At 36.0% G+C, this 24,004-nt stretch overlaps 1 protein-coding gene across 4 annotated transcripts in view; it reads left to right on the top strand.

Annotated features, from left to right (window-relative positions):
- Nucleotides 1–24,004, top strand: part of ELF1 (E74 like ETS transcription factor 1) — a 91,375-nt gene that overhangs the window by 33,210 nt on the left and 34,161 nt on the right. For 3 of the 4 annotated variants that reach the window (XM_072976333.1, XM_015248963.3, XM_072976334.1), the window contains exon 2: nt 16,829–17,130. The exons of the other annotated variant lie outside the window; for it this stretch is intronic. In XM_072976333.1, coding sequence (XP_072832434.1) covers nt 17,059–17,130 — 72 coding nt within the window. In that variant the 5' untranslated portion in view covers nt 16,829–17,058. The remainder of the gene's footprint in view (nt 1–16,828; nt 17,131–24,004) is intronic. 4 annotated transcript variants of the gene reach the window in all.

Below are 24,004 nucleotides of genomic sequence, written 5' to 3' on the forward strand. Positions count from 1 at the left end.
CTCCTTCCATCTATGAGATTTACCTTAGTTAACTTTAATTGCTGTATAGTATTGCATTGTCTATACCAGAATGTATTTATGCTCTCTTGTTGATGGCAGTAGATTATTTCCAGTTTGGGAACACTCTTACACATGGTTCTTGGAACATACCTGTAAGAGTTCTCTTCTCTGTTCACATTGAGGCATGGAAAGAGTTTGCAGAGTATGGAGAGAATGAATAGTTTCAGAAAATTTTGAGTTTTTTCAGTATCTTTCCTAGGAACGGATACCTGCCATTTGATGCTTTCTTACCTGTTCAGCATCTTACTATGGTGTTGTACCCTGGGGGCTAAAATCCTCCAGGACCCTAAATAAATGGGTAATTGATGCCCTTAGTGTAAGTTGCAGACGTTACATATTTGGCCACTAAACACTAAGCAGTTCAGCATGCCTGTCATTTATTAACTAGAGTTTATTTCAAACATACTATTGAATAAGTAACAAATTTTAATAGAATAGATACATTATAGTCCCAATTATGTACATAAAAACAAAACCGTTATGGTACATATGTAGTAAAGGTATAAAAGTATGGACACTTAGGGGCAACATCAATTTTCAAAAAGTCAGAGGAGATTGGAGAGGGATATAGAAGAGGCTTTAACTATATTTGACTTTTTTATTCTTATGAATATGAAACAAAATATTAAAGAAATGTTCATGTAAAGCTGGGTGATAGGTTTGTCAGTGTATTCTTTCTTTCTTTGAACTATTTCATAATAAATTGTGCTATGTAAGGGGTACATTTTTTTGCCCCACATTTATAAATAACTGAGAAATAATGTTTAATTTGATGAGGAGTAGAAGTTTAGATTTAAAGTGGTGAATGGCTCTACATAAGTAAAAAAATTTACCAAGTTTTCCAAAATTCTTATTTTTTTTTTCAGTTGAAAGCTTGTCTTTTATCATTGGTGACAAATGCTATTGTCACCAGTGCTATTCCTTGAAGTGATGGGCTCACTTTGTTCATTTTTGGGGAAAGGTCTGCCAAATATCCAATTCCATTTAATAAATAGTTCTTTGAAGTAAAAATGGTGTTCCATGAAAGAAGCGGCTAGTTTAGTTCACAACTCAAACAGTAATAGCATTAGTGCTTTTCCTCAAGACAGCCATCCTATTTTAGAATGAGACGGAAGTACTTTATGCATAATTCCTGTTTTGTCATTTAGACTATTTAAAAGACATGTATTTAATAGTGGAATGTAAGAGAAAAAAATAGTTTTTACTCTTTGTCAAGGACATTCTTAAGGGAAATTCCTTTTCTGTGTGTGGGTACCTAGTGGTAAAGAACACAATGACTAGTACAGAGTGGTGGCACAGCCTTGATTTACACTTAAGGCACCAGCAGTGTTGCTACCTTCGCACCATCAGTGCAAAGTCAGCACAGTGAAAAAGGACAAATAATACCTTAGTATTACTATGGAAATAATCTTGACCTCATGAACTCCCTGAAGGGGTTTCTGGATCCTCTGTGGGTCTGAGGATTACACTTTGAGAATTACTGTTACAGTGTAACATTGGAAATAATCCAGATATCCAAAAATACAGATTAGTTAAATAAATGATGGTACTCTACACCACTATGTAGTGGTAGAGAGATAATTGTATTAAGGTTTATGTTAAATATAAGCTTATTTGGTGCCCCTCTACTGAGGAAATCAACATTTCTCCAAGAAAGTGAGTATTGATTCTGAGCCTCAGTATTTCTGTTTAGTTGGTGACTTTGTGATTAAGAAGAGGGAAATTAAAAGACATAAGAAGGCAGTTGCTGGCTCCTCTTCTAGTCTAAGGGGTTTCTGTGTAGTAACTTTGAGTTTAATTTTCACAGTGGTATCTACATGCTTTGTGGTAGCAGGTGAAATATGCCTTCAAATTAACTTCTTCCTGTAGATTCAACTCCTCGTTAGGCATGTTCTGATTTACATTTTCCTGCTGTGTTGTTCTTGACTGGGAGAACTTTTGAGTTGCTATATATTACTTAGCCTCAGAATGAGTTAAAGAAGTGAGTTTCTAAAACAAACATAGCTAGAGATTTTCTTATGGCAGTTTAGAACATATCCATGCTGATAGAACAATCGCTGTGTTGGTGGTGGTGTGTAGCCAGCACCTTTTAGGTGAGTTAGAAAGAGACTATTGGGGTTAGACCCCAAACTTCTTGTTAAGATCTCTACCCATGGCATTCCTAAGGTGGGCTGTCTTTGTTCTGCAGAAGGTCAGAACACTTTCTGTGAGAGACATCATTGAAGATGGTCTGCTTTGTGCATCCTAGAGATTTCTTTGTTACAATGGTAGCCTAATAATTATGGCTTGTCTTTGATAGTCATGTTTTTCTAAGCACCAAGTTCTAGCAAATGTTTAATGTTAAAAATTCCTTTCCAAATAACCTTTGTTATTCAGAATTTTATGTCCTAAGGAAAGTTGTTAAAGTTTGCTGGAAGAATATATACAGTGTTACACTATTGATATAAGGTTTAATGTATACCACACAAAACATACATACTTACGTATTAAAGCATAAAGAAAAACGTGAAGATTTTGAATTAAAATAGAGTAAGTAGAATTAATGTTTTAGTTTGAGAGATAGTGTAAGACCATCCATATTTAGAAACAGATTTGTTGTGTAAATCATTTGTTTATTCAAAGTGTTTTATGATATGGACTCTTAAGCTGGGCATTATATTTGACCCTTAGGTCTATGAATTAGAGACAAACCTGCTGGTTGTTACAGGATTATTTACAACCTGTTAGTCTTGGGAATAAATCAAAAGGAAGGTGTACTGTACACCTGCGCTTGGTAGGATGGAACATTTGCCCACCATTGTTAGCATATTTGATTGTTGAGAAGGTGGTAGACACTAGGTTCTCTGCAGATGTTCTGAGACTTTTTCTACCGTTTAGTGTGGTTGGATCAAGCATCAGAGCCAGAGGCTGTGTGAAGGGGAGCTAATGTGTAAGAAAATGGGACACTTTCCTAAGAATTCAGGGAGCATTTATTCCCTAGATATTGAGGACAATTGAGTGTAATAACATTTACGAGTATGAGCAGAAATGCACTAAAACTAAAGCTATGCTAGGAAGGCACTAATAGCTCTTACACTGTTGAAAAGAATAGATCCTTTCATTGAAAAATACTGGGAAAAAAATGAAATTGTGTTCCAAGACGTTAGAATTATTTAAGAAATGTTACCTGCTTTAGAAGCATGGTGCTATGCTTAAACTATTAGATGTATATAAGTTCTCCTTAGGAAAGAAAGGCCACGAGATGGCCTTACTTGCGGTAAAACATTGAATCATTTTGGATATTGACCTCAAGACGAATAGCACTATGGCCTAGTGAAATGGTAGTTTATGGCTTAGGTAGGCATTGACCAATATGAATGGAGAAGATGGCTGCACTGTATCCATGTTTTTATAGAATATGAGGCATGTGAGTGATGAATTGAGGTGATTCTTAGGAATTATTAGTTTGGGAGGCAGCTAGGCATAATAGAAAATGAGCATCTCTGTTTTAGTTGTAATTAATTGGAAACTTGCTTAAAATGAATTAAGACAGTAAGATTCGCTTATTGGGAATAGAGTCCTATTTGGTTTGTGTACAGCTGATTGTTGAACACACATGAGTAAATAATGTGAGCCAAGTTTTCGATCTATAGGGAAGAAAGCAAGGGAGTCAAGAGTTTTATTCCGGGGGAAGAACACAAATGTTAATCTAGGTGAAGTGCTAACAATCTGTGGTAAAAATGACCAAAGATCAGAGGCAGAGTATCTGTCCTGCTTTGGTTTCAGTCAGTTGCTCAACGTTTTTTTTTTTTTTTGTTTTTGGTTTTTTGTTTTGTTTTGGTTTGGTTTTGGTGGTAATTTCCTTTTTGGAGAGGTAAAGGCAAGGTGGGGAGGGAGTCTTCTGTCTAGGTGATTGTGTTACTAATCTAACCAGTTGGGTAAAACAGTTTGAGGGCTTGTTTTATTGTTCAGACATTTGATTTTTTTTACTTAGTCATTGTGGTTTTCAAGTCTTAATTTGTAGGGTGTTTACTCCTAAGAATACTTAAGAAAACTATTAATAATGAATCTTAATGAATTGAGATCCCAACCTCAAAATACCTTTTTATTTGTTCTGTTTTCATAAACACTCTTTACCACTTGTATGTTATGTTTCCGACACCAGGCTTTGATACATTTTCACGTAAACTTTTGGACTATTTATAAAACAAGACATAAAGATGTAGCAGAGAAGGCAGGAAATGCTTGATGTTTGTATGCCATATCTTGTTCTCTGCTTCCTGTCAGTTAAACCACGATGAGAGGAACAGAGACACAGATGTACAATTGCTGCTTTAATTTCCCATTCGGGAGACCAGTTAAGTATGAAGCTTCTTTCATTGAACTTTTGTCACTTGTTGATTCTAGGTATATTGTAGGCTTGTTTTATATTATATGAATTGCATGGGTTATTGCATGGGTTACAATTAGATGTTTGATAGAGAAAATGTAAAATCTGTTTATTTTTGTGAAACATTTTTATATTATTAATGATTGGTGTTCAGATTTGAATATATGATATACATTCAATATGAAATGATAAGCTAATATATTGGTCTCAAACTTTTGGTAAGCATTAATTTATTTTTGTATTTTGGTGTAATCAATATTCTTTAAAACTTTTAGAGCATTTAGTGGTTTACAAAGATCTTTTAGTTATAGCTCTAAGATAATGAAAGGAAGATCTTAAAGGTTGACTTATCCAGGAAAATACAGTTAGTAAATGGCTGAACTAGGACTTGAATGAGGGTCTTCTGATGCTAGATCCTTGGTCCTTTTAGGGAAAAGTTTGTTTTCATTAAATTATTGTTTCACCTATTATGCAGTGATGTAAGCTTTTAGGCTTACTTTTGCTCCTACCTGGAGTAGCCCCTGGCAAATAATTACTGAATGACAAGGGGAATAAGCTTTGTATCCACTTCTGCTACATGTTTGGTCTTTGTTGATAGACTGATTGCCCATGGGGAAGACTGTGTCTTAGTAGCTTGTCTCTTTCCTGTCCTTCTCCGTTACCCACCAGTGTCTGGCAGATGGATCTCTAGTGAGTGCTTGTTAGATAAATAAAGACTAGAGATAGTATTGATAATGATTTCTGTAGGCCACCCAGTATACAGGAAAAAGACAATACAGGGAGAATTTTCTCTTCTTCCTCTAAGTATTTATATTTGTGAAGGAGATGCTTTAAAAAATAACAATACACTTTTTAGTTGTTGTTAAATTTATTTCATTCAAAGTCAAATTAAAAATGAAAGTGAGGGGGGAGGGTATTCCCTATAAGCTCAGTGGTAGAACTCATGCTTAGCATGCATGAGGTCCTGGGTTAAATCCGCAGTATCTCCTCTAAAATAAACAAATAAACCTAATTACCTCCCCCCGACCAAAAAAAGAAAAAAGGAAGAAAATTAAAAAAAAAAAAAAGGAAAGAAAGAAAGAAACTGAAGTAGAGGCCCTGAGGTTTGCTTGGAAGAAGCCTACCATTGGATACAGCTGTTATCTATTTCCTCCTCAAATTTTCCCATCCCCTTTCCTTATGAGTTGGAGAAGTCACATTTTCTGTATCCAGTTGTCAGGAATTGGGAGACATGGAAGGAGAGAGGCGGAGTTCCTATTCATGGTTGTAAGGTAACCTATATTGCCTGACAGACCCACATTCTTAAAGCAGAATATTTTGAGAGGGAACGTAAAGATCACTAGATTAGAAGCTCCACAAAGGCAAAAATTTTGGTCTCTTTTGCTCACTGCTGTGCTTCTGCCACCTAGAACAGTGTCTGGTATATTGTAGCTACTCAGTGACTATTTGTTGACTAGAAGAATGAGCGTGAGCTGAAATCAGACATGCACTCAAGCTTTCTCTGAGCATCTTGAGTATTCCTTTGACAAATATTTTTCATGGACCATCTGTGTAAGCTGTGGGAGTGGAGTATGGTGGTGACCTTGACAAAGTTCTTGCCCTTATTTGTTGGCTCTCTCCATCCATGGATTTACTGATATGAAGATTAAATGACAGACACAGCAAAGTGCTCTAGCAGAGGGCCTGGCACACATAAATAGTACCTATTATTTTTTTCTACTTATTTTTCTGATTTGTTATTATCATCTCTTTCTTAAATTCCCTGAGGATAAGTGTCTTGGTTTTGTGTATCTATGCAAAAACATCAGTGGTCGTTAGAGATGCTTAAGAATTAAGTAAAGTAGTATGTATGTTTTACTTTATAAGTTGTAAAGCCCTTATTAGATATTAGATATTACCAACAAATGATAACGTAAACAGGCCTTATTGTACTGCTGTACAATTTCTGGATGTGTCTTCATGCTAAAGTATTTTCAAAAATCTAAAAACTGCCTATTACTTCTAGTAAGGCAACTTGGAATTCTTGAACTTTCAAAAAGTAAGGCAAAGCTGTAAAGCAGAAAATACGTCTAATAAAGAGCCAGGTTTAATGCAGCCTCACATAGACAACTGGACATTTTCACAGGAGTGTCTGTCTTCTAAGCATCATCCTGGAAGAAAGTAAAGATTCCTTGAGAGTTGGTGATAAAAGTCTCTGTTGACCAAGAAACTTGCATCTGTCATGGATATCACATCTTTCTTCACTGAATAACTAAATCAGCATCCTCTATTCAAAATACCTAATACTAAATGACAGGATACAATCATCCATGGATACAGCTACTTCATATATTTCAAAATTTCACTGGTATCCAAATGGATGTAGGACAGTTTTGATGTTCAGTTGAATAACTTGTAAGAAATGTTATATGGTAATGAGGCATATCTTTTCGAAAATCTTATTTTCTTATTTCTCCTGTCTTCCAATCCTTAGGCAAAGAACAAAAACTTGAAGTAAACCAGTTAAGTAATTTTTGTTTGTTTTACATAATTTTCCCACACTCTGGGTGGTTTAAAAACCATTGTTGAGAATCTCTATTATAAGTAGTTAATGAAGAATTTAAGGAGGACAGTATGCACATCAGTGGCTACAAGTTATCAGTGTAGCAGTGAAGCTATGGAATGTTTGTTTAAGCTGTCCTCATCATTTTTGAATGGTAGTTACCAGATCCCACTTGTGTGACTTGCATTGGCCTTTGTAATCATGGGGACCACACTCTCTTGTTGCAACCGGATTTGAAAACCTTCAGGAACTTTCCACTTCTTCTTTCCAAATCAAGCCTAAATTCTACTGCCTGACTTTCAAGACTCTCCACAACTTGGTTTTGCTTCGCTTATTTTAAACCACATTTTCTGTTTCCCATTGTCAACTCTTAGCTTTTGTCAAGCTATTATCTATCTCCATACTTACTTTGGTCAGTTTTGATTCTCTTCATTCTTCTGTGCCTCAGTCTTCTCTCTCTCTCTCTCTCTCAAACGTACACACGTTTGCACAGATGAGCAAACACAGACACATACACCCTATACTATCTTTTCCTTTCCCTTTGGTCTCTCTTCGTCCTGCCTTACTTTAAGGTTGAGTTTAGGTCCTCCGTTGTCTGAGTGTTTCCTTGACCCGTTTGACCATCCCCTCTTCTAAAATGCTGCAGTATTGACCAACTTTATTAGCATTTAATTAAATACTAACTTTTGGTGTTCAGTTGTAATCTGTCTTGCTCTTAGTTCCTGAACTAGATTGTAAGCTTCATAGAAACAAGGCTATGTATTACCTCTATTTTTCACAGTGCTGAGCATAAGGGAAGTTCAGTAAATATTCATCAACTTTTTGCCACCAAGTCAGTCTGTAGCAGCAGAGTTTCTTCTGAAAATGGATGTCGTGGGATCTTTTGATTAGCTCTGGATATTCGTCAAATAAGCATAACAAAGCTGTTTTCAATAGGAGAAAACCTAACGCAGGGGCCCTTGGTGCACTTTAGTTAACCGTGACTGAAATAGAGGCAAATGATTTAAAAATCGAGAAATTATAAAAGATGAACGGCCTAAAATTTTGACTATTCTGTATTGTGAACTTTTAGATTACTTACAAATGGTATTTAAGATTTGCTTCTATCTAAGACTTGTACAGTAGGAAAGTATAAAGTTACATGTGCAATTTATGCTAAGCCGATGCCCTTTCACTTTTCATCTTCCATCTTGTAGTTTTGCTGCTTCTAGGTTTTTTTTTGGTGTCATTGAATTTAGCATCTTAGGTAAGTGCCAGACAGTTCTGAGGATGACTGTAGGAAGAACCCCATTTTAAGGGTCTTGACATGGAGCGCCGGAACTGTTTACGTCCAAACATATTTAAAACAGAGTTTGATTATTTAAAGACAAAGAGAGGGGTATGCTGTGAAATTGAGGGTCTTCTCACACGTGGGGAGCAGGAAGTTTTGTGCACAGGGATCTTAGAGCCCATCAGACTTGTTGGTGATTTGGGAAAAGGTGAAAATGTTCTGCTTCTCTAGAGTTTATATCCTTAAGTCTGGTCCCACTGTGACTTGGAAGAGGCCCCTAAAATGCCACAGGTATAAAAGGTTGTGCTCACCCAGGAGTATATGGAGAGATCTGGACTGAGCATATCAGCAAGCTCAGATAAAGCCGGGGGAAGGGTAGTACCTACAAGGAAATGGGGGCAGGGCCCGCTTTGGCTTCTTTAATACAGGGTGGGCCATGGGGATCTATAAAATGCAGAAATGCTGGAATACCTGTTTTTGAGATGAGAGTGAAGAGTACTAGAGTTGTGACAGAGACGTCCTTTTAAGCTGGGTCCGTGTACTATTCCCATTCACTCTTCCAGTCCAGGTGTTCAGATACCCAGTTTTAGAAATCTGGCTCAATTTTTCACATACCTCTTGTGGCATCATGAAGAGCCACAGCCCTGCCAGTGGATTTGAAGTTTTTTTTATAGGCAGTGGAAGCCACTGGTTAGTTTTAAATAGAGGAGTAAGTTTGAACCTATTTTCATTTTTGGTAAATTACTCCTACTGCAGGCTGAGAAACCACAAGGGAGCTGGAGGAAAGGTAGTCAGGACCCATCCGTTGAGCACATGGAGCAGCTATCACCTAATAATGCAGTCTGTGGCCATTAAGCTGTTTATATGACCTTTAAATTTTGCTTTCAGTTGATGGCATGTCTCTTTATGTGAGTGGAACGTCTTATGGTCTTAAGAGAACAGCAGTCTCTTCTAGAAGAAAATTATGCGTTGTGGGAGCTGGAGGTGAGGGGAGGTGTGTCCTGTAGTAAAATCTCCTGTGGGATTTTTCAACAACATTCTTGGCTTTTTTCCTTTCCTTTGGACCAGGATGGGAATCTGCTATATTCTCAGACGGGGAAAACTTTGCACTGGAGCATACCTTTTCTAAGAAGATGAAAATATGAAACGGGAATAAACAACCTCAGAAATGAAACAGTTTCCTTGCAAGCTGATTCTTGTTTGCTATAGAAAGAAAAATTTTAACTGCCCAAACAGGTCTTGCTGATAAGCACACTTAAGTGTTTGTGTTCCCTGGATAGGTGTGTTTTTTTCAGAGTTCAGATTTTGGGTGCTGGAGGGAAGAAAGTGCCTTCAGACAGTTTATTTGCATAATTAAAAGCACCAATCAACACATTTTGACAGTTGTCACTTTCAGCCTTTTTGAGAAAGGAAAGAAGTAAAACTTTTTTCATGACCAGAGGTAAAACAGTATCTGATTACTTTTGACTATTTCTCTTTGATTTTATATTCTCTTGTTTTCAGAACATGCTCAGAAAAAGGGTTAATCTTGAGACCACAGTTATGGACAGGATAGGTATGTGATCTGGTTGGCTGTTTTGCAAGGTGCTACAAATGCTGCCTGCGTGTAATCTGACACTGGGTAGACCCAAGTGGCCAATGATGGAAATTGGAGAGCAATGTGAAAGAACCGGCCTTTCAGGTCTGGGTAGTGAGTAATTGCAGCCTGCCCTCCAAGTCCTAGAACTGTTCACGGGGTGTCAGCAAAGAGGCGGAGCACTGAGAAGTCAGTCTGTTCCCTTGCTCATATCAGCTCTGTGGTTTTTTTTTTTTTTTTTTTTTTTTTTTTTTTAACTTTAACATGGTTGAAGCTAAGGTGAGCTTATTCAGGTTTCCAAGGCCTGCTTCAGCTTTGCCCTATTATCAACAGAATACAAAAAAATCAATTTGTGCTTCATTCACATGGAAGTAAAACTGTACTTTTGAAAAAGATCTAGGTATTTCCCCTCCCCTGCCTACCCCTCAATTGCAGTGAAAGACGCCTAAAGCACTGTAGCTACTTAAAAGATACGGGTGATGTAATGTATATAGTACTTGTATGATTCAAGGACATATTTTTATACTTTTCCTACATTTTCATAAATTCCTTGAGTATTTGAAATAATATAAAGGTTGGAGTATAGCATCATTCTCTTTTTGAATTAAGTTGTGAAAACCTTAAATGCAGTGGGGAATGGTTTGTTCCTCTTGTGGCATTAACCTGTATATTTTTCCCCTTCAATTTTGTGTATAGAGTACATGATTTAGGGAGAGCTATGCGGTGAGATTTATTTTTGAATTGGTGTCTTTTTTTGTTTGTTTCCTTATTCAGTACAAACTGGGAGACAGCCTTTGTTTGGGGAGGCTTAAATCTGGTTGCTTAACTATAACTTCATTTGATGTGTTTATTTTTATCATATCCACAATTTTTAAATGTAAGTGATAGTAACACTGTGTGCAAAGAACTAGCAAGAAAAATGTCAGTAAAAATTTATTTATTTTAAAGTATTTTAAAGAGTCACTAAGTTGTAGAAGCTATATAGAAAGGCTTAATCTTTCCTTTTCCCTTTTTAGGCTGAGTGAAGGTAAAGTAGGATAGTATAACAGAGTTTAAGAAAGAACAACAATAGTTAAACTTTGAGATTTAAAGCAGGTTATAGAAAAATCTAGAATTTCCTCTGCTTCAGTTGTTTCACATAAAATGTTATTAAAAATGATTTACCAGGTATCAGAAGTTGCATGGAGTAGTGTAGAAACCTTTGCTACAGATACTATATAAGGGATTTCTTATTTGTCCAGATATTCTGCTAATGAAAAATACTAAGAAAGTTCTGTTAATGTAGATGTTGGGGCATGAATAGAAAATTGGGCTGGGAATTGGGGAAAGGCACAGAATTGTTGCTTTTTTTGCCAAGTGTGAACTTGGACAAGTCAGACTGCTCTAGGCCCAAATTCTCTAGCTCTTCAGTGAATGCATAGTAATCCTTCGATTTTTTTTTTTAATTTTTAAAAAAATTTTAAAATTGTGTGATTCCACACTTTTTAGATTGAGAATGGGCAGATCCTTGGAAGATTGTATAGAGTTTATCTTAATATAAGAATGCTAATATAACACATTCTGCCATACTAGAAAACAAATGAAAAGGCCTAACTATGGTCTATTACCTAAGAATTCCAGTCATTATAGTCTGTAGGATTATTGCTTGCTTCTCATTTCTAATTTGAATAGCTTCTCTTTCATTTTTCTTATTTTATTTTATTTAATTACTGTTACATTTCTTCTAGCATCATGTTCTTCCAGATATACTTGGTATTGTTATGATGGGTATGTCTAGAAGTTGAAAAGGGCTATTTATTTGGTTACCACTTCACATAAAAATACATTGCATTCAGGTCCTTGGCATCTGGGGTTACTCAGAATTCTGTTCTTTAGATACTCCCAACCTTACTAATAAAAACACACACACAGCCTGAATCCTTTATTATAGTTATTCAAATTAAAGGTAGTCATTCAACCACTCATTGCTCTAGGCTGGTGTATTTTACCTTCTTTGGTCCAGAACTGTCCAATCTAAAAGCTTTTTGCTTTTTTTTGATTGGTTCTCTTTATCAACTTTCATATTGAGTATAATGAGTTGGTGGCCTAGTAACTTCCAAAGGGTAGCAAGATTTTTTTAGTGTCATTATGAATTAATGGGTTTATAGACCTGTGTGTTTAAAGCCCCTTTGAGGGAGATTTAAATTTGCATTCAATAAGGATTAAGAAAGCAAGAGTGAAAAGTATTAAAAGCTGATTTTGACTATCATATGTTTATAATACCTGAAGTCTTTTATAATAAATTAAACAAAAATTAACAGTTTGAGTTGGTTGTAGTAGCCAGTAATGAAGCTGTAGGTTTTGTGTTTACAATCAGTAAATTCATTTTGTTTGGAACAGGGTTATAATAGAACTCTGTGTTAAGGGAAGCTTGCCAGACAGGGTGTGGTCCTAACCTTAAAGCAACTGGACTTACCAAATAGGTGCCAAATTTGGGAGCACTGAAATAGAATTATACTTTTGCTGTTAATGGGGCTACAGTGTTCTTTGTTGGAGTCTAGCAAACAGCTGTGGTGAAGAAGATTCCCAGGGAATATGGAAATGAGACTTCAGGAATAATTAGTTGCCTGGCATGCACCTGTTATGTATCTCTTGCACTATACTTAGACTATAATGAAGATAATGTTTACTGAATAAAATTTATATGCCAGGCATTCTGCACATACCATATGCATCTCATCTTCACAAAAACTCTAGAGTTTGGTGTTATTTTTTATACCCATTTTACAGAATGAGGAAACTGTAACTTATACCTACTTTGCAGAAGGAAGAGATTGACACCAAGTAAGTAACTTGTCCAGAGTCACAGTGCAGAAGATTCAAACCCAAGAGGTCTGACTGCAGTGCCTGTGGTCTTAACTGTTTTGCCTGTGCTGCTGTTTTACCCTAAATCTGAAGCTTAGTTTGATGACGAGAGGTTAGGAACCTTATGGATGAGACATTCCTCTGACAAGGCTCCCTGAAGAATAAGAATATGGTCCTTACCCAGTTGAAAGATAGGAGAGCCAGCTTGGAGTTTTTATTATTTGGTGGATTCTCAACTAACTGACCTCTCAAAACTGGGCAAATAAGTTAACTATTTGTGTCTTTGTTTTGAATGAACAGTTTTCACTTTTTTCTCATTATTTTATAAAGACTAAATGACACTTGGAAAATGAAAGATGTTTGGGAACTATTAATGCAGCAGAATGTTCCTGAATGTAATGCATATATATGGTTAGTAAATTCAAACAAGTTTTAAATTTACTGAAGAACGTGTAATTTTGTTAGAAAAAAAAAAGACCTCTGCTTTACCCTGAGTACCCATTTTTTTCCCATAGTAGAGCAAATTTGAGGGATAAAATAAGTTCTGTTTTGGACATGTTTTAGACACACTGACTCTGAGGGGCACAGACATGGACTTACCTAGCAGACAGTTTAGTGAGCAGATTTGGACATCAGGGGCTGAATTAGAGATGGAAAATTGTTTTTCTCCATTTGACATTTATTTACTTAGAAACCTGTGTTCTGAACTATTACAGCATAAAGAGTTTGGGTAGATTTAGAGGCTATATGTGTATTGTAGTCATAGACAGAGTCCTGATTTAGTAGATGAGGATTCTAATTGTAATTGTTATATTTTCAGACTGTGAGACTTAGGACACAGGGGCTCAGTTTACTCATGAAAAATTGAATCATTGATCTAAGTGTTCAGTGTCATCTTTTACTGAAAAAAATTTAATACTCTGAGGCTTTGTTATTTAAGTACCTGTAATATGCATGGGTGGTACCTCTGGATCAGGAATTAGAAAAGTTCTTCCTAAGAACCACCTTGGCACCATAGGCTATGTACCTATTCAGAGAAGAGGAAGAGCAGTGGGACAGAGTGAAAGAAGGCAGAGGGTCAGAGGCCTAATTAAGCCAATAAAATAATGCTGGAGCTTTCCTTTACTTATACGTTTTCAGTTTATGAACTTCTGTATGGAAATGAACAAAAGCTACCCACCAGAGTAAAGGGGTCTTTTTCTGTCCTAGCAAGTGGCTTAGTGATCATGGGCTGTCATTTCAGTATTGATTAATTACTGTGGTTAGTGTGTACTGTAACATTTGGGTATGTTGATTGCTTGTCTTTATTTTGGAGGTTTAAAAAATACTTATTTTTTATTTTTATACAGTTTTTAAAGGTTACATTCCATTTACAGTTATTACAAAATGTTGGCTGTATTTGCTGAATTGTATAATACATCCCAATAGCCTATCTTACACCCAATATTTGTACCTCCCACTCTCCCACCCCTATGTTGTCCCTCCCCTGCCCCCCACCACTGGTTTGTTCTCTTTATCTGTGAGTCTGTTTCTTTTTTGTTATATTCACTAGTTTGTTGTATTTTTTAGATTCTACATATAAGTGATATGATACAGTATTTGTTTTTCTCTGACTCATTTCACTTAGCATAATGCTGTCGAAGTCCATCTATGTTGCTGCAAATGGCATTGCAACATTCTTTTTTGTGGCTGAGTAATATTCCTGTGTGTGTGTGTGTGTGTGTGTGTGTGTGTGTGTGTGTGTGTGTATCATACCTGTACCCATTCATCTGTTGATGGACACTTAGGTTACTCCTATAGCTTGGCAATTGTGAATAATGCTGCTGTGAACATTGGAGTTCATGTATCTTTTAAAATTAGAGTTTTTGTGTTAAAAACATCTATTAAAAAACAATAGCACTGTGGAAGTGTTACTAAGAAAAAGCATGTGATTGCAATGGAAAAGAAAGTGAAACTTTACATTGATATGTTCACGTAGGTCATTTGTACCGTGTCACCTTTGTATTTATGAATAAAGGGATTTGGAATAGACTCTTGGAATCTAACCTTTTACAGAGAAACTTTTGTAACAGGAAACATCCCTTGATTCCTGTTAACTTACTGTGGTTCTTCAAGTTTAGAATAATGGTTTCCTCGTCATTAAAAGTATTAGCCATTTTTTATAAAGAATATATATAAGAAGAGCTTAAATATCTAATGACACATTTTCAAAACAATGTCTGTCATTAATATGATTCTTTTTATTATTATTATTGGTGTACTGGTATGATAGGTAGAGAAGAAATTTTAGACAACAGTTACTTATCAGGAGAAGTTTTGCTCTAATTATTGTGGTGCTTGGCACACTGCTTTGCAAATAGTCACTGAAACATGTATTCATTTGAACTAGGGGGGCATAATTTTCAAATGTGAGACAGTGTACAGTTAGTGCTAATTTAGGGGTAAAGGCAGTATGTGCTGTATTTTGAAGGTCCATGTAGGTCGAAGCATAGAGGTTGGGTGGCTCTGTGAAAGAAATGGGACTTGAGCCTTGATGATGGAAAAGATGTGAATGGCTGCTGAGAAGTGGGAGAGGTGTGCAGGGAATGGGGAATATTAGAAGTTGAGAAGGGAGGCAAGAATGAATGTAGAATATGTGGAGGACCAAGAAGGCGGCCTTGTTATAGAAGAATTGGGTGAGTGTAAAGGAAGATATTGTATGTATGCCTGATGTCTGATGTTTATATGTCTGCCTGTGATCAATTTAGGTCAAAGTACCTTTCCCCCATTCTAGATATGTTGCATTGTTAAAAAAAACTACCTGAATAGTAGTGCTAAAAATACTTTACCAATGTTGGAGTTGGACTCATTATTAAAAGAGGTAGAGTGGGTGGCTGTGGGAAACTACTGGGTTAGAATTTAGTTTAGTGAGTAGCAGTATCGCCTGAGTTGAATTCTTAACTATTATTATTATTTTGATTTCCAGTTAAGGAAATCAGTCATCCACGATGACCCCTAGTGTCTGGAAAATACAGGGAACTGGCTTTACCGAAAGTAGGAAAATGAGTGTGTGATTTAGCAAGCACCTACTGGCTGGATTGAAGTTTTCAGGGAAACTGATTCATCAGTTGAGCTTCATTCCTGAACTTGTCTCTTTAAATTTATACATGCTGTTTCAAAGAGCTAAATATTATTTAATGTGATTATTTTTGTATCTTTGTCTTTTCATGTCATCTTTATGGCTGTAACTGTATGATGAAAAAAATTAATAAAATTGTGATAAACTTTTGAATTAAAATTTCCTTTTACTTTTATCATAGTAGTAACTTTTTTTTTTCTTTTAAATTAAATAGGCAAACGTCTTTGGCAGGCACATTTTAAAGCTTTTCTCCCTCCACTGGGAAATTGTTTTTACTCTTAAGTTGCGTTTCTGTTTTTCTATTGTAAAGTGCAGTTCTTTGCATGTTCTAATTTGCCATGACGTGGTCAAGTGCTGTTTCCTTCCTGTTGCTTGCAAGCCTGTGCTAGAGATAAGGATACATTTCAGTGCATTAAAAAAGAAGCCACCGAAGACAGGCTTAAGCATGGTAAAGCGTTCTACTTATCAGAAAACTTTTTAAAGAACAGAACGAGGGGGCTTTAGTTTCTGCTTATTTTTAAGAGCTCTTAAAATAGTACTTATTAAACTTTAAAAGTATTAGGTTTTAAATCTTTATATATACTAGGCCTAACAGGAGTAGTGTCTGAATGTTTCTATTAAGGCAAAAATATACATTATGAAATTACTCACGGAGTAACAATTCCTATGTGTATGGCTTGCTGGGTTAGTAGAAAGAAGGGGATTGTTTATATGTCCTTTATTGTAATTATAAAAGCTAGTTATGGTTGGGTGGATTTTTTTTTTTTTTTTTTTTTTTTTTTTAGTAAACAGTACTTTGTAACTTACCTCGGGGGAAGGGGAGAATGGCTTCGTTTTCAGTAATGAGAGATGTACTTAGCAAGACTGAAATCTTAAAAGAAAATACATATCTAAATTAAAAAAAACTTCTCTATTCACTAGTCATGTCGATTTTTATTTAAAAACATTAACGAAAAAGTACTTTGGAGATACTGCCATCTGTGTGAATGTTACATTCTAAGTGGCATGAATTGCTTTCTCAAAACTAACTTAAGCTTTATATTTTTCAGGCCAAGAAGTTCTAGAGAAGAAAAATTGCAGAAAAATTGCCTCTATTTTAGTAAAATCTCAGTGAACCAAGAAAATTTTGAAGCACCTTCTCTAAAGAAAACCTGGGTATACAGTAACTTCACAGACTTAGCTTGGTTTTTTTTACCCGAATTAGTCACTGGATTCTGCTGCCTGATACTTGAACCTGCTTGGGATTTTTCTCATGTGGATCTAAGGGGAATGCTTTATTATGGCTGCTGTTGTCCAACAGAACGACCTGGTGTTTGAATTTGCTAGTAACGTCATGGAGGATGAACAACAGGTATGACTGAGACCCAGAGAGAATTAGATTCTAACAGATTTACGATGATGATATTTCCCTTTGTGTCAGAAAATTATTTCCTTTAAAAGGGAGTAGAACAAACTTCATTAATGTAAACATTTAAATATTTAAAATATGGAGGTAATGAGATTTTACATGTTAAGTGCTAGTTAATTCATTAAGAGAGAATCTTATCCTGAGCTTTGATGTGGTTAACAAGGATGTAATACTTTTGGAGTTAGCTTGTTTTTCTGTAAAATGAGACTTAGCAGTAAATACCTTAAGTAATTATTTCAGGGTACTTTGAAAAGTTCTAGATGACATAATAACATGACGTACTTTTTTTATATATAGTGTAGGACTGCTGATTTTAATAGTTGCTTGCAATTACACAGTTTTAATGGATGTGGTTAATTAAAGTTCATAATCCTGGGCTGTTTCTTCATGAGAATGGAAAGATCTTAGCAGTCCCATAATCATACAACATTTCAGCCCAAAGCATGTGACTCTGAGGAAGTTACTTAACTTCTCTAGATCTCGATTTCATCATCTGTTGAATGAGGGACTTGAACTGCAGAATTTGTAAATTGGCTTTCTTTTATTGAATTTATACAAGATATGCAAATTACTGTTTCTAGAATGTAAAAAAGATCCAAGAGATACTGAGAAAAGAACTGAGTTAATTCTGGTCTTCCCCCCTCCTCCCTAGGCATTCCTGGGACTTTATATTTGCTTCATTTTAAGCGGGTTATTTGGAAATACAAGACACGATGTGAGAGAAATCGTGTGTTAGATTCAGTGTACTGGGAAAAATATTTTGAAGTCTGGTTTAAAAGATTTAAAATATGTCTAATAAAGCTGATTTATATATTGAAATAAGCCTAATTTCAAATGCCTAACTTTTAATAGGCCAATTAGAATGTATCATGCTTTTATTCTAGGTGATTCTTACTTTTTGGCAGGGCATTGTCATTTCTTAGCTCTTTGTATTGTTGAGTAAAGTGACAGAATCAAATTTTTACAAATAAACCTACAAAAGATGAGAATTTGGAATAAGGTGCCTTAAAATCAAGATGAGCTTTGGCTAGGGAGGAAAAAAGTATCAGGGAGAGGATTGCATGTTCCCAATTAAAAATGTATTAATAGCTTATAGATTTAATCTAGGGAGAATAGAAAAGATAAAAATTTTAGGAGAAAGTGTTTTGAATCATTTTAAAATAGGATGTTTCTGGGAATGTTAAGAATTGAGAACAGTGTGTTTACTCTTCAGCCCTGGGAGATGAAAGATCCCAGACTTGATGTGGTGAGGTTTGTTCTCGGCCTGTGGCCGCAGAGGACGGAGCTCTAAGCCGCTCACCTGTGTGCTCCAGTGCACTGGCTTTGACCCTCTTTGACCATGAGAAATATATTTTACGTTTTGGTGCAGTATTCAGACATGTGTCTGTATAGCCTTAGAAAAAGTTTCACAAGACAGTGCCTACCCTTACTATGTATGATGCACTTAGTTTAACTCGCAGAATGTCTTTGTATAGGGAGATTTACTCATTGCTTAACATCAGAATGCATGTGTACGTATTTTCCTATTTATTTTTATCTAACTAAATGAATGAATACTAGTTTTGTGCAGATATTATCATAAGGACTTTACACATGTTAAACATAAGGGGCAAATACCATCATCTCCATTTTACTGTGAGGAAACTGAGAGAGAATAGATAGGTTACGTGACTTACCAGAAGTCCTACAGCTAGTAAATAGTGGAGCTGCAGCTGAACCTGATCAGTTTGACTCTCACTAATGATGTAGCTCTTGCAGGGATGTATGCTGATCGTACTGTATAATAGTCAGCTGGCCAGGTTTAGGGTTTTTCAATCTGTGGCCAGGAGCATAGCAAACTAAACTGATTTACACGGGGTTAGATCTAGTAATGTCAGTCTTACTAACATCTTATCTTACGTATTGAGTAGATGTGGGTCTATTCTCCTGTTTGTTACCTGCTTGTTAAATTTGTTTTAAATATAAATGTAATAGCATGCCAATTATAAAAGAAGTCACCTAATAGAAAAATACATACAGTAAACAGTGAAGGTCTCTTTTCACCTACTCTGCCTAATCCTGTTCTCCCCAGAAGATACAAGTATTGACTATTTGACGTATAATTTTTTGGGTAAAGGCCTAAACAGAAGAACAGTATAAATATCTACAAACCTATGTACAGAGGTTGTTTTTAAGATACAAGTGAAAGAATGTTAAACCTACTTCATGACTTATTTTTACTTAATGTATTTTAAATATTTGAATGTATGTCTGCTGGCTCTACATCATTTATTTTTCCACATGATGGATGGATCATAATTTATTTTGATCATGGACACCTGGCTATTCTCAGTATTTTGCTATTATAAATGAATATCCTCATGTGGGAGGCAATAGACCTTTAGTGGCTGAGAGCTCAGATAATGGAGTCAGAGCACCTGGATTTGAATCCTTGCTCCACTGCTTATTACCTCTGTGACCTTGGGCAAGTTCCTTAACCTCTCTGTGCCTTAGTTTCCTTACCTGCAAAATGAGGGTGATAATAATAGACTTGATATTATAAGTAAAGTTGTTGTAAAAATTAAATGAGTTGATGTATATAAAGTTCTTCAAACTATACCTGGCACAGACTAATATTAACTGAGCATTGTCATTTCATTATTACATCTGTGTGTGTGTATCTTTTTATACTTGTATGATTATTTCTGTAGTATATTTTTTAAAGTAGAATTACTGAGTTTACTAAAAGCATAAACAGAACATACTACCAAATCATTCTTCAAAAAACTGTGTCAGTTTCTACTACCACTAGCAGTCTATTTCCCAAACCATCACTAACAGAAATCCTTTTGGTCAGTCTTCTGGGTGAAAATTACTTTTTTTACTATTTAATTTTGCGTTTTTTTGACTACTAGTAATGAGGCTGCGTGATTGTTCCATTAACTTTATTTATTCATTTGAATTTCCTTTAAACTACTTACAAATATCCTTTTGCCTAGCAGGAGTTCTTTATATATTATGGGTATTAAAACGGTATCGTTACCTTCTAATTAATTCATTGTACAGTTAGTGGTTAACTCTCTTTTTGTAACATGTGATGCAGATATTTTGTCTCAATCTGGTACTGTCTTTTAACTACATATCTTGTGACCTATTGAAATTTAAATATTTATATCATAAAATTGACCATTTTTTTGTGATTTTTCTTTAGGAAAGCTTTTCTTACCCTTAAACATTCTCTTTATATTTTCTTCTAGTATGTTTTATAAGTTTAACTCCTCAGTCCATATGAAATCTATTTTTGTGGGATAGAGGTATGGGAATCTCATGACTTTCCCACAAATGGATATTGGCCTTTCACCATTTATTGAATGTTTTATGATTTCCATACTGACTGCTGTTTTTGTTATATTCTAAATTACTGTACGTACAGACTAAAGTTTTGAACTTGCTGGCGTATTTTATTACATTTTCCTGTTTCATATTGTGTCACTATCACATTGCTTTCATGGGTGTCACTTCATAGATTTGATATCTGAAAAGACATTCTTCCCCCCCAAAAACTGTGGTAGAATTTTGAATGAATTTTAGAATTGGCATGTTACTGGGATTTTGACTTTTCAAAGTATTTGTGTCTTTAAAATAATTTGCACTGCTTTATGATCCTGTATTGGTTTAATTGATTGGTTCTTTATAAAATCACTGTTTGAAGGCACCAGATTAGAATGTATTTCCTGTTTTCAGTTATGGTCTGTGGTTATTAATGTAGTCATTGAAGGAAACTGACACCATTAATGTGTGGTTGCCACCACCTTGATCATTTTCCCTTATATCAATTAGTCCTCTTTTCAGAATTGCATAGAACTCCTTCAGGCAGGGATGAGGAAGGGGGTATTGGAAAGGAAATATGAATATTGTTGGTGCTGAGGGTGGGTATAGTTCAGTGATAGAGCACATTCCTGGGTTAATCCCTAGTACTTGCATTTAGGGGGATAAAAAAGAAGAACACAGCCAGTCCTGGGGCTGTTCCTAAAAGGAGCGGCTGCAGGTTGATGCTCATACGTGTGTGTGTGTGTGTGTGTGTGTGTGTGTGTGTATACATACATATATATATATATGCTAACAAACCATCTAGTAGTCTCTTCTTGCTGTTAGTTCCAAAGTGGGACTATTTGTAGCTGAGAACAAGGTACTTCTGTGGGAGTATTGAATTACAGTATACTTTGTTTGAAAGTGCCTTGGTTGACCTTATTAAACAAGTGTGTTTGCCTGGTGAATGTATGAGAATAAGAAGAAAGCTAGAGAAGGAAATTTAACTATATGCTCAAATACTCCAGAAGTTAATTTAGTGAAAAACAGCTGGTAGCTTAATGCTTTTAATAATTTTGGTATATTATTACACTGTGTGTTTTTTCAGTTGTTGGTTCTAAAAGTAGAACTTAACTTTTACTTACAAATCATAGTTACTTATGCTTAACAAACTTAGCTCACGAGGGAGAAGCTTGGTGACATGCTAGGGAGAGTGAAACAGTATTTTTATAAATCCCTTCCCAGTATAAAAAGGTGGTCTTATGACTTTCCTTCCTAGGGTGTAAATTGGCTCACTCACACTGCAGATTCTGAGAGGCTAAAGGGTAAACAGTGCCTTGCTGTCTTTTCGAAATTCTCGTGCGGTGTCTGGGAAATCACCACTCAGTGTAACAGAGGTCTGCACAGAGTGCTGCGTATTCAGAGAAAGGAGCCTTTGACTGCACTGTGACTTTGAGAGAGTGTCACCCAACGTCACATGGGAGTTACATTTGAACTGGATCTTGAAGGAAGATCCAGTTTATCTGACAGATGAAGAAGAGGAAGTGTTTCAGAACAACAGAACATACCAAAACTTCTGATGAATTTCTCTGAACTGAATAATTGATCTAAGCACCTTGACTTATCATTAGAAGCTCTTCATAGTGTGACTGTTTCATGCGCTTTCTTTCTTGTACTACATTAATTTTGTCAGCCAACTGTATGATTTTCCCAAAGGCTTTCTTGCTTCCTCGCTGTTTGATTTCCCACATTCATACCTGTTACCTGTTTAAATTCTAATCATCTTTCAAGATCTTAGGATATAGCCTACTTATTCTAGGAACTTATCCTAAAATCATCCTTCTAGGAATTAACAGCTTTATCCTGTTTTTCCTAAATGACTTATTGCCAGTGTCACACATTTGCCATGTTGAATTCTTACGTATGCATGATTAATTTTCCAGATAAGTGCTAAACTACTTGAAATGAAAGGGATTTCTTCCTTCCGTCTTTGTATTCCCCATGCATTTTTAATATAATGTATAATACATTTATTGGTTGAGTGCTCTTAAAGACTTTTCTTCCTTCTCTTAATCCTGTTGGTAAAATGATGTGGGATATATATGTGCTCAGTTATGATCCTCATTACATCGGAAGGCCTTTGAATGAAAGGTGATATCCTGCCCCACAGCTCTTTATTATGGTGTTTTTGGTTTTTTTTTTCTGAGACCTGTTTGTCCTCATTCTCCCTTAGTGCATGGGCAATGTGGCATGTCGCCACAATTCCAAGACCAGAAACAAATACTCATGGAGTCTTTTTTTCTGATTTATTTAGAACTATTATGTTGTATGTGTTTAGTGAAAACCACCTCAAATACCTTTTAAAAATTGTTATTGAAATTATAAATTATAAGTATTAATTTAAAGTTTTCCTATTTCTTGGGAGGCTCGTTCAAGTTGCAGAGGGAGTTTTTGACGCGGTTGTTATCTTGAGAATGAGATTGTATTTTGTAGACCGAGATAAATACAGATCACACCAACCTGCCATTTTTTTAGCTGGAATGGTAAAATTCTGTTAGGCCAGGGGTTAAGTGTACCTTAAAGTTAGAGGTACAAGGACTGTGCTGATAGTGTGCTGTGTGTAACTTGTTCAGGACCAGTTTTGTGGAGGACAGGAAGCTGGAATGATCTAACCTGTGCATGGACACAAGGGATCTGGTTATTTACATACAGTTCCAGGTTCTGTTGACTGATCTCTCTGTTTCTGTTATCCTCATTCTTAACCTTGGCAGAGCAGACTTATCAGATCCATTAAAAGTTTGGCCATCTGTAAAACTCACATACAGAGAACTCTTGTTTCTTTTCTGTACATTTAGAAAGGCCTTCATCAAAGGCATTAAGCCGTGATGCCCGCAGTACAAGCCTTATTATCTTGGGGGAAAGTCTGACTTTGCATAAGGCCTGAGGCGCTCTCCAGGTTATGTGAAGGGACAACCCTGCCTGTGGCCTCCAGGTTGGCCTGGCTTATCTTCCTGCCAACTATTAGCAGCGAGGAAGCTGACGGTTGTTATGAGGCAGGAGTTTTGGTGGGGGAGTAGAATTTAACTGTTACTCCCTGTTGCAGAGTCTTTTTCTAAGTGTCCCCCAACTATCACACAGAGGCCCCGTGACAACGTCTTAAAAATGAATATGGATGAGATCATCGCATAGTGTAGGACAGGGACTAGTTGGGCTCCAGAAACATTCAGTGGTGAATTTTAGTAACTAATATTTACTTAGCGTTTTGTCCTGTGTATTATGCTCTGTGCTTTACAGGGATTATCCTCGTTAATTGTTACAGCAAACTTACAAAGGAGATATTCTAATTCTCACTCTATAGAAGAATAAAGTGAGCTCAGAGAAGGGGGCAACTTGCCTATAAATGCTAAAGCTGGGGATTGCAACCCAGCTCGTGCCTTCAACCACTGTATTTGGATAATGCCAGCCACTGATACATGTCAGTGGTAAAAAAAGTAATTTAAACGGTAGAAGAATTATTATGCTTTACATT

The sequence above is a fragment of the Vicugna pacos genome, chromosome 14 (genome assembly GCF_048564905.1).
Source record: "Vicugna pacos chromosome 14, VicPac4, whole genome shotgun sequence".
Classification (NCBI taxonomy): domain Eukaryota; kingdom Metazoa; phylum Chordata; class Mammalia; order Artiodactyla; family Camelidae; genus Vicugna; species Vicugna pacos.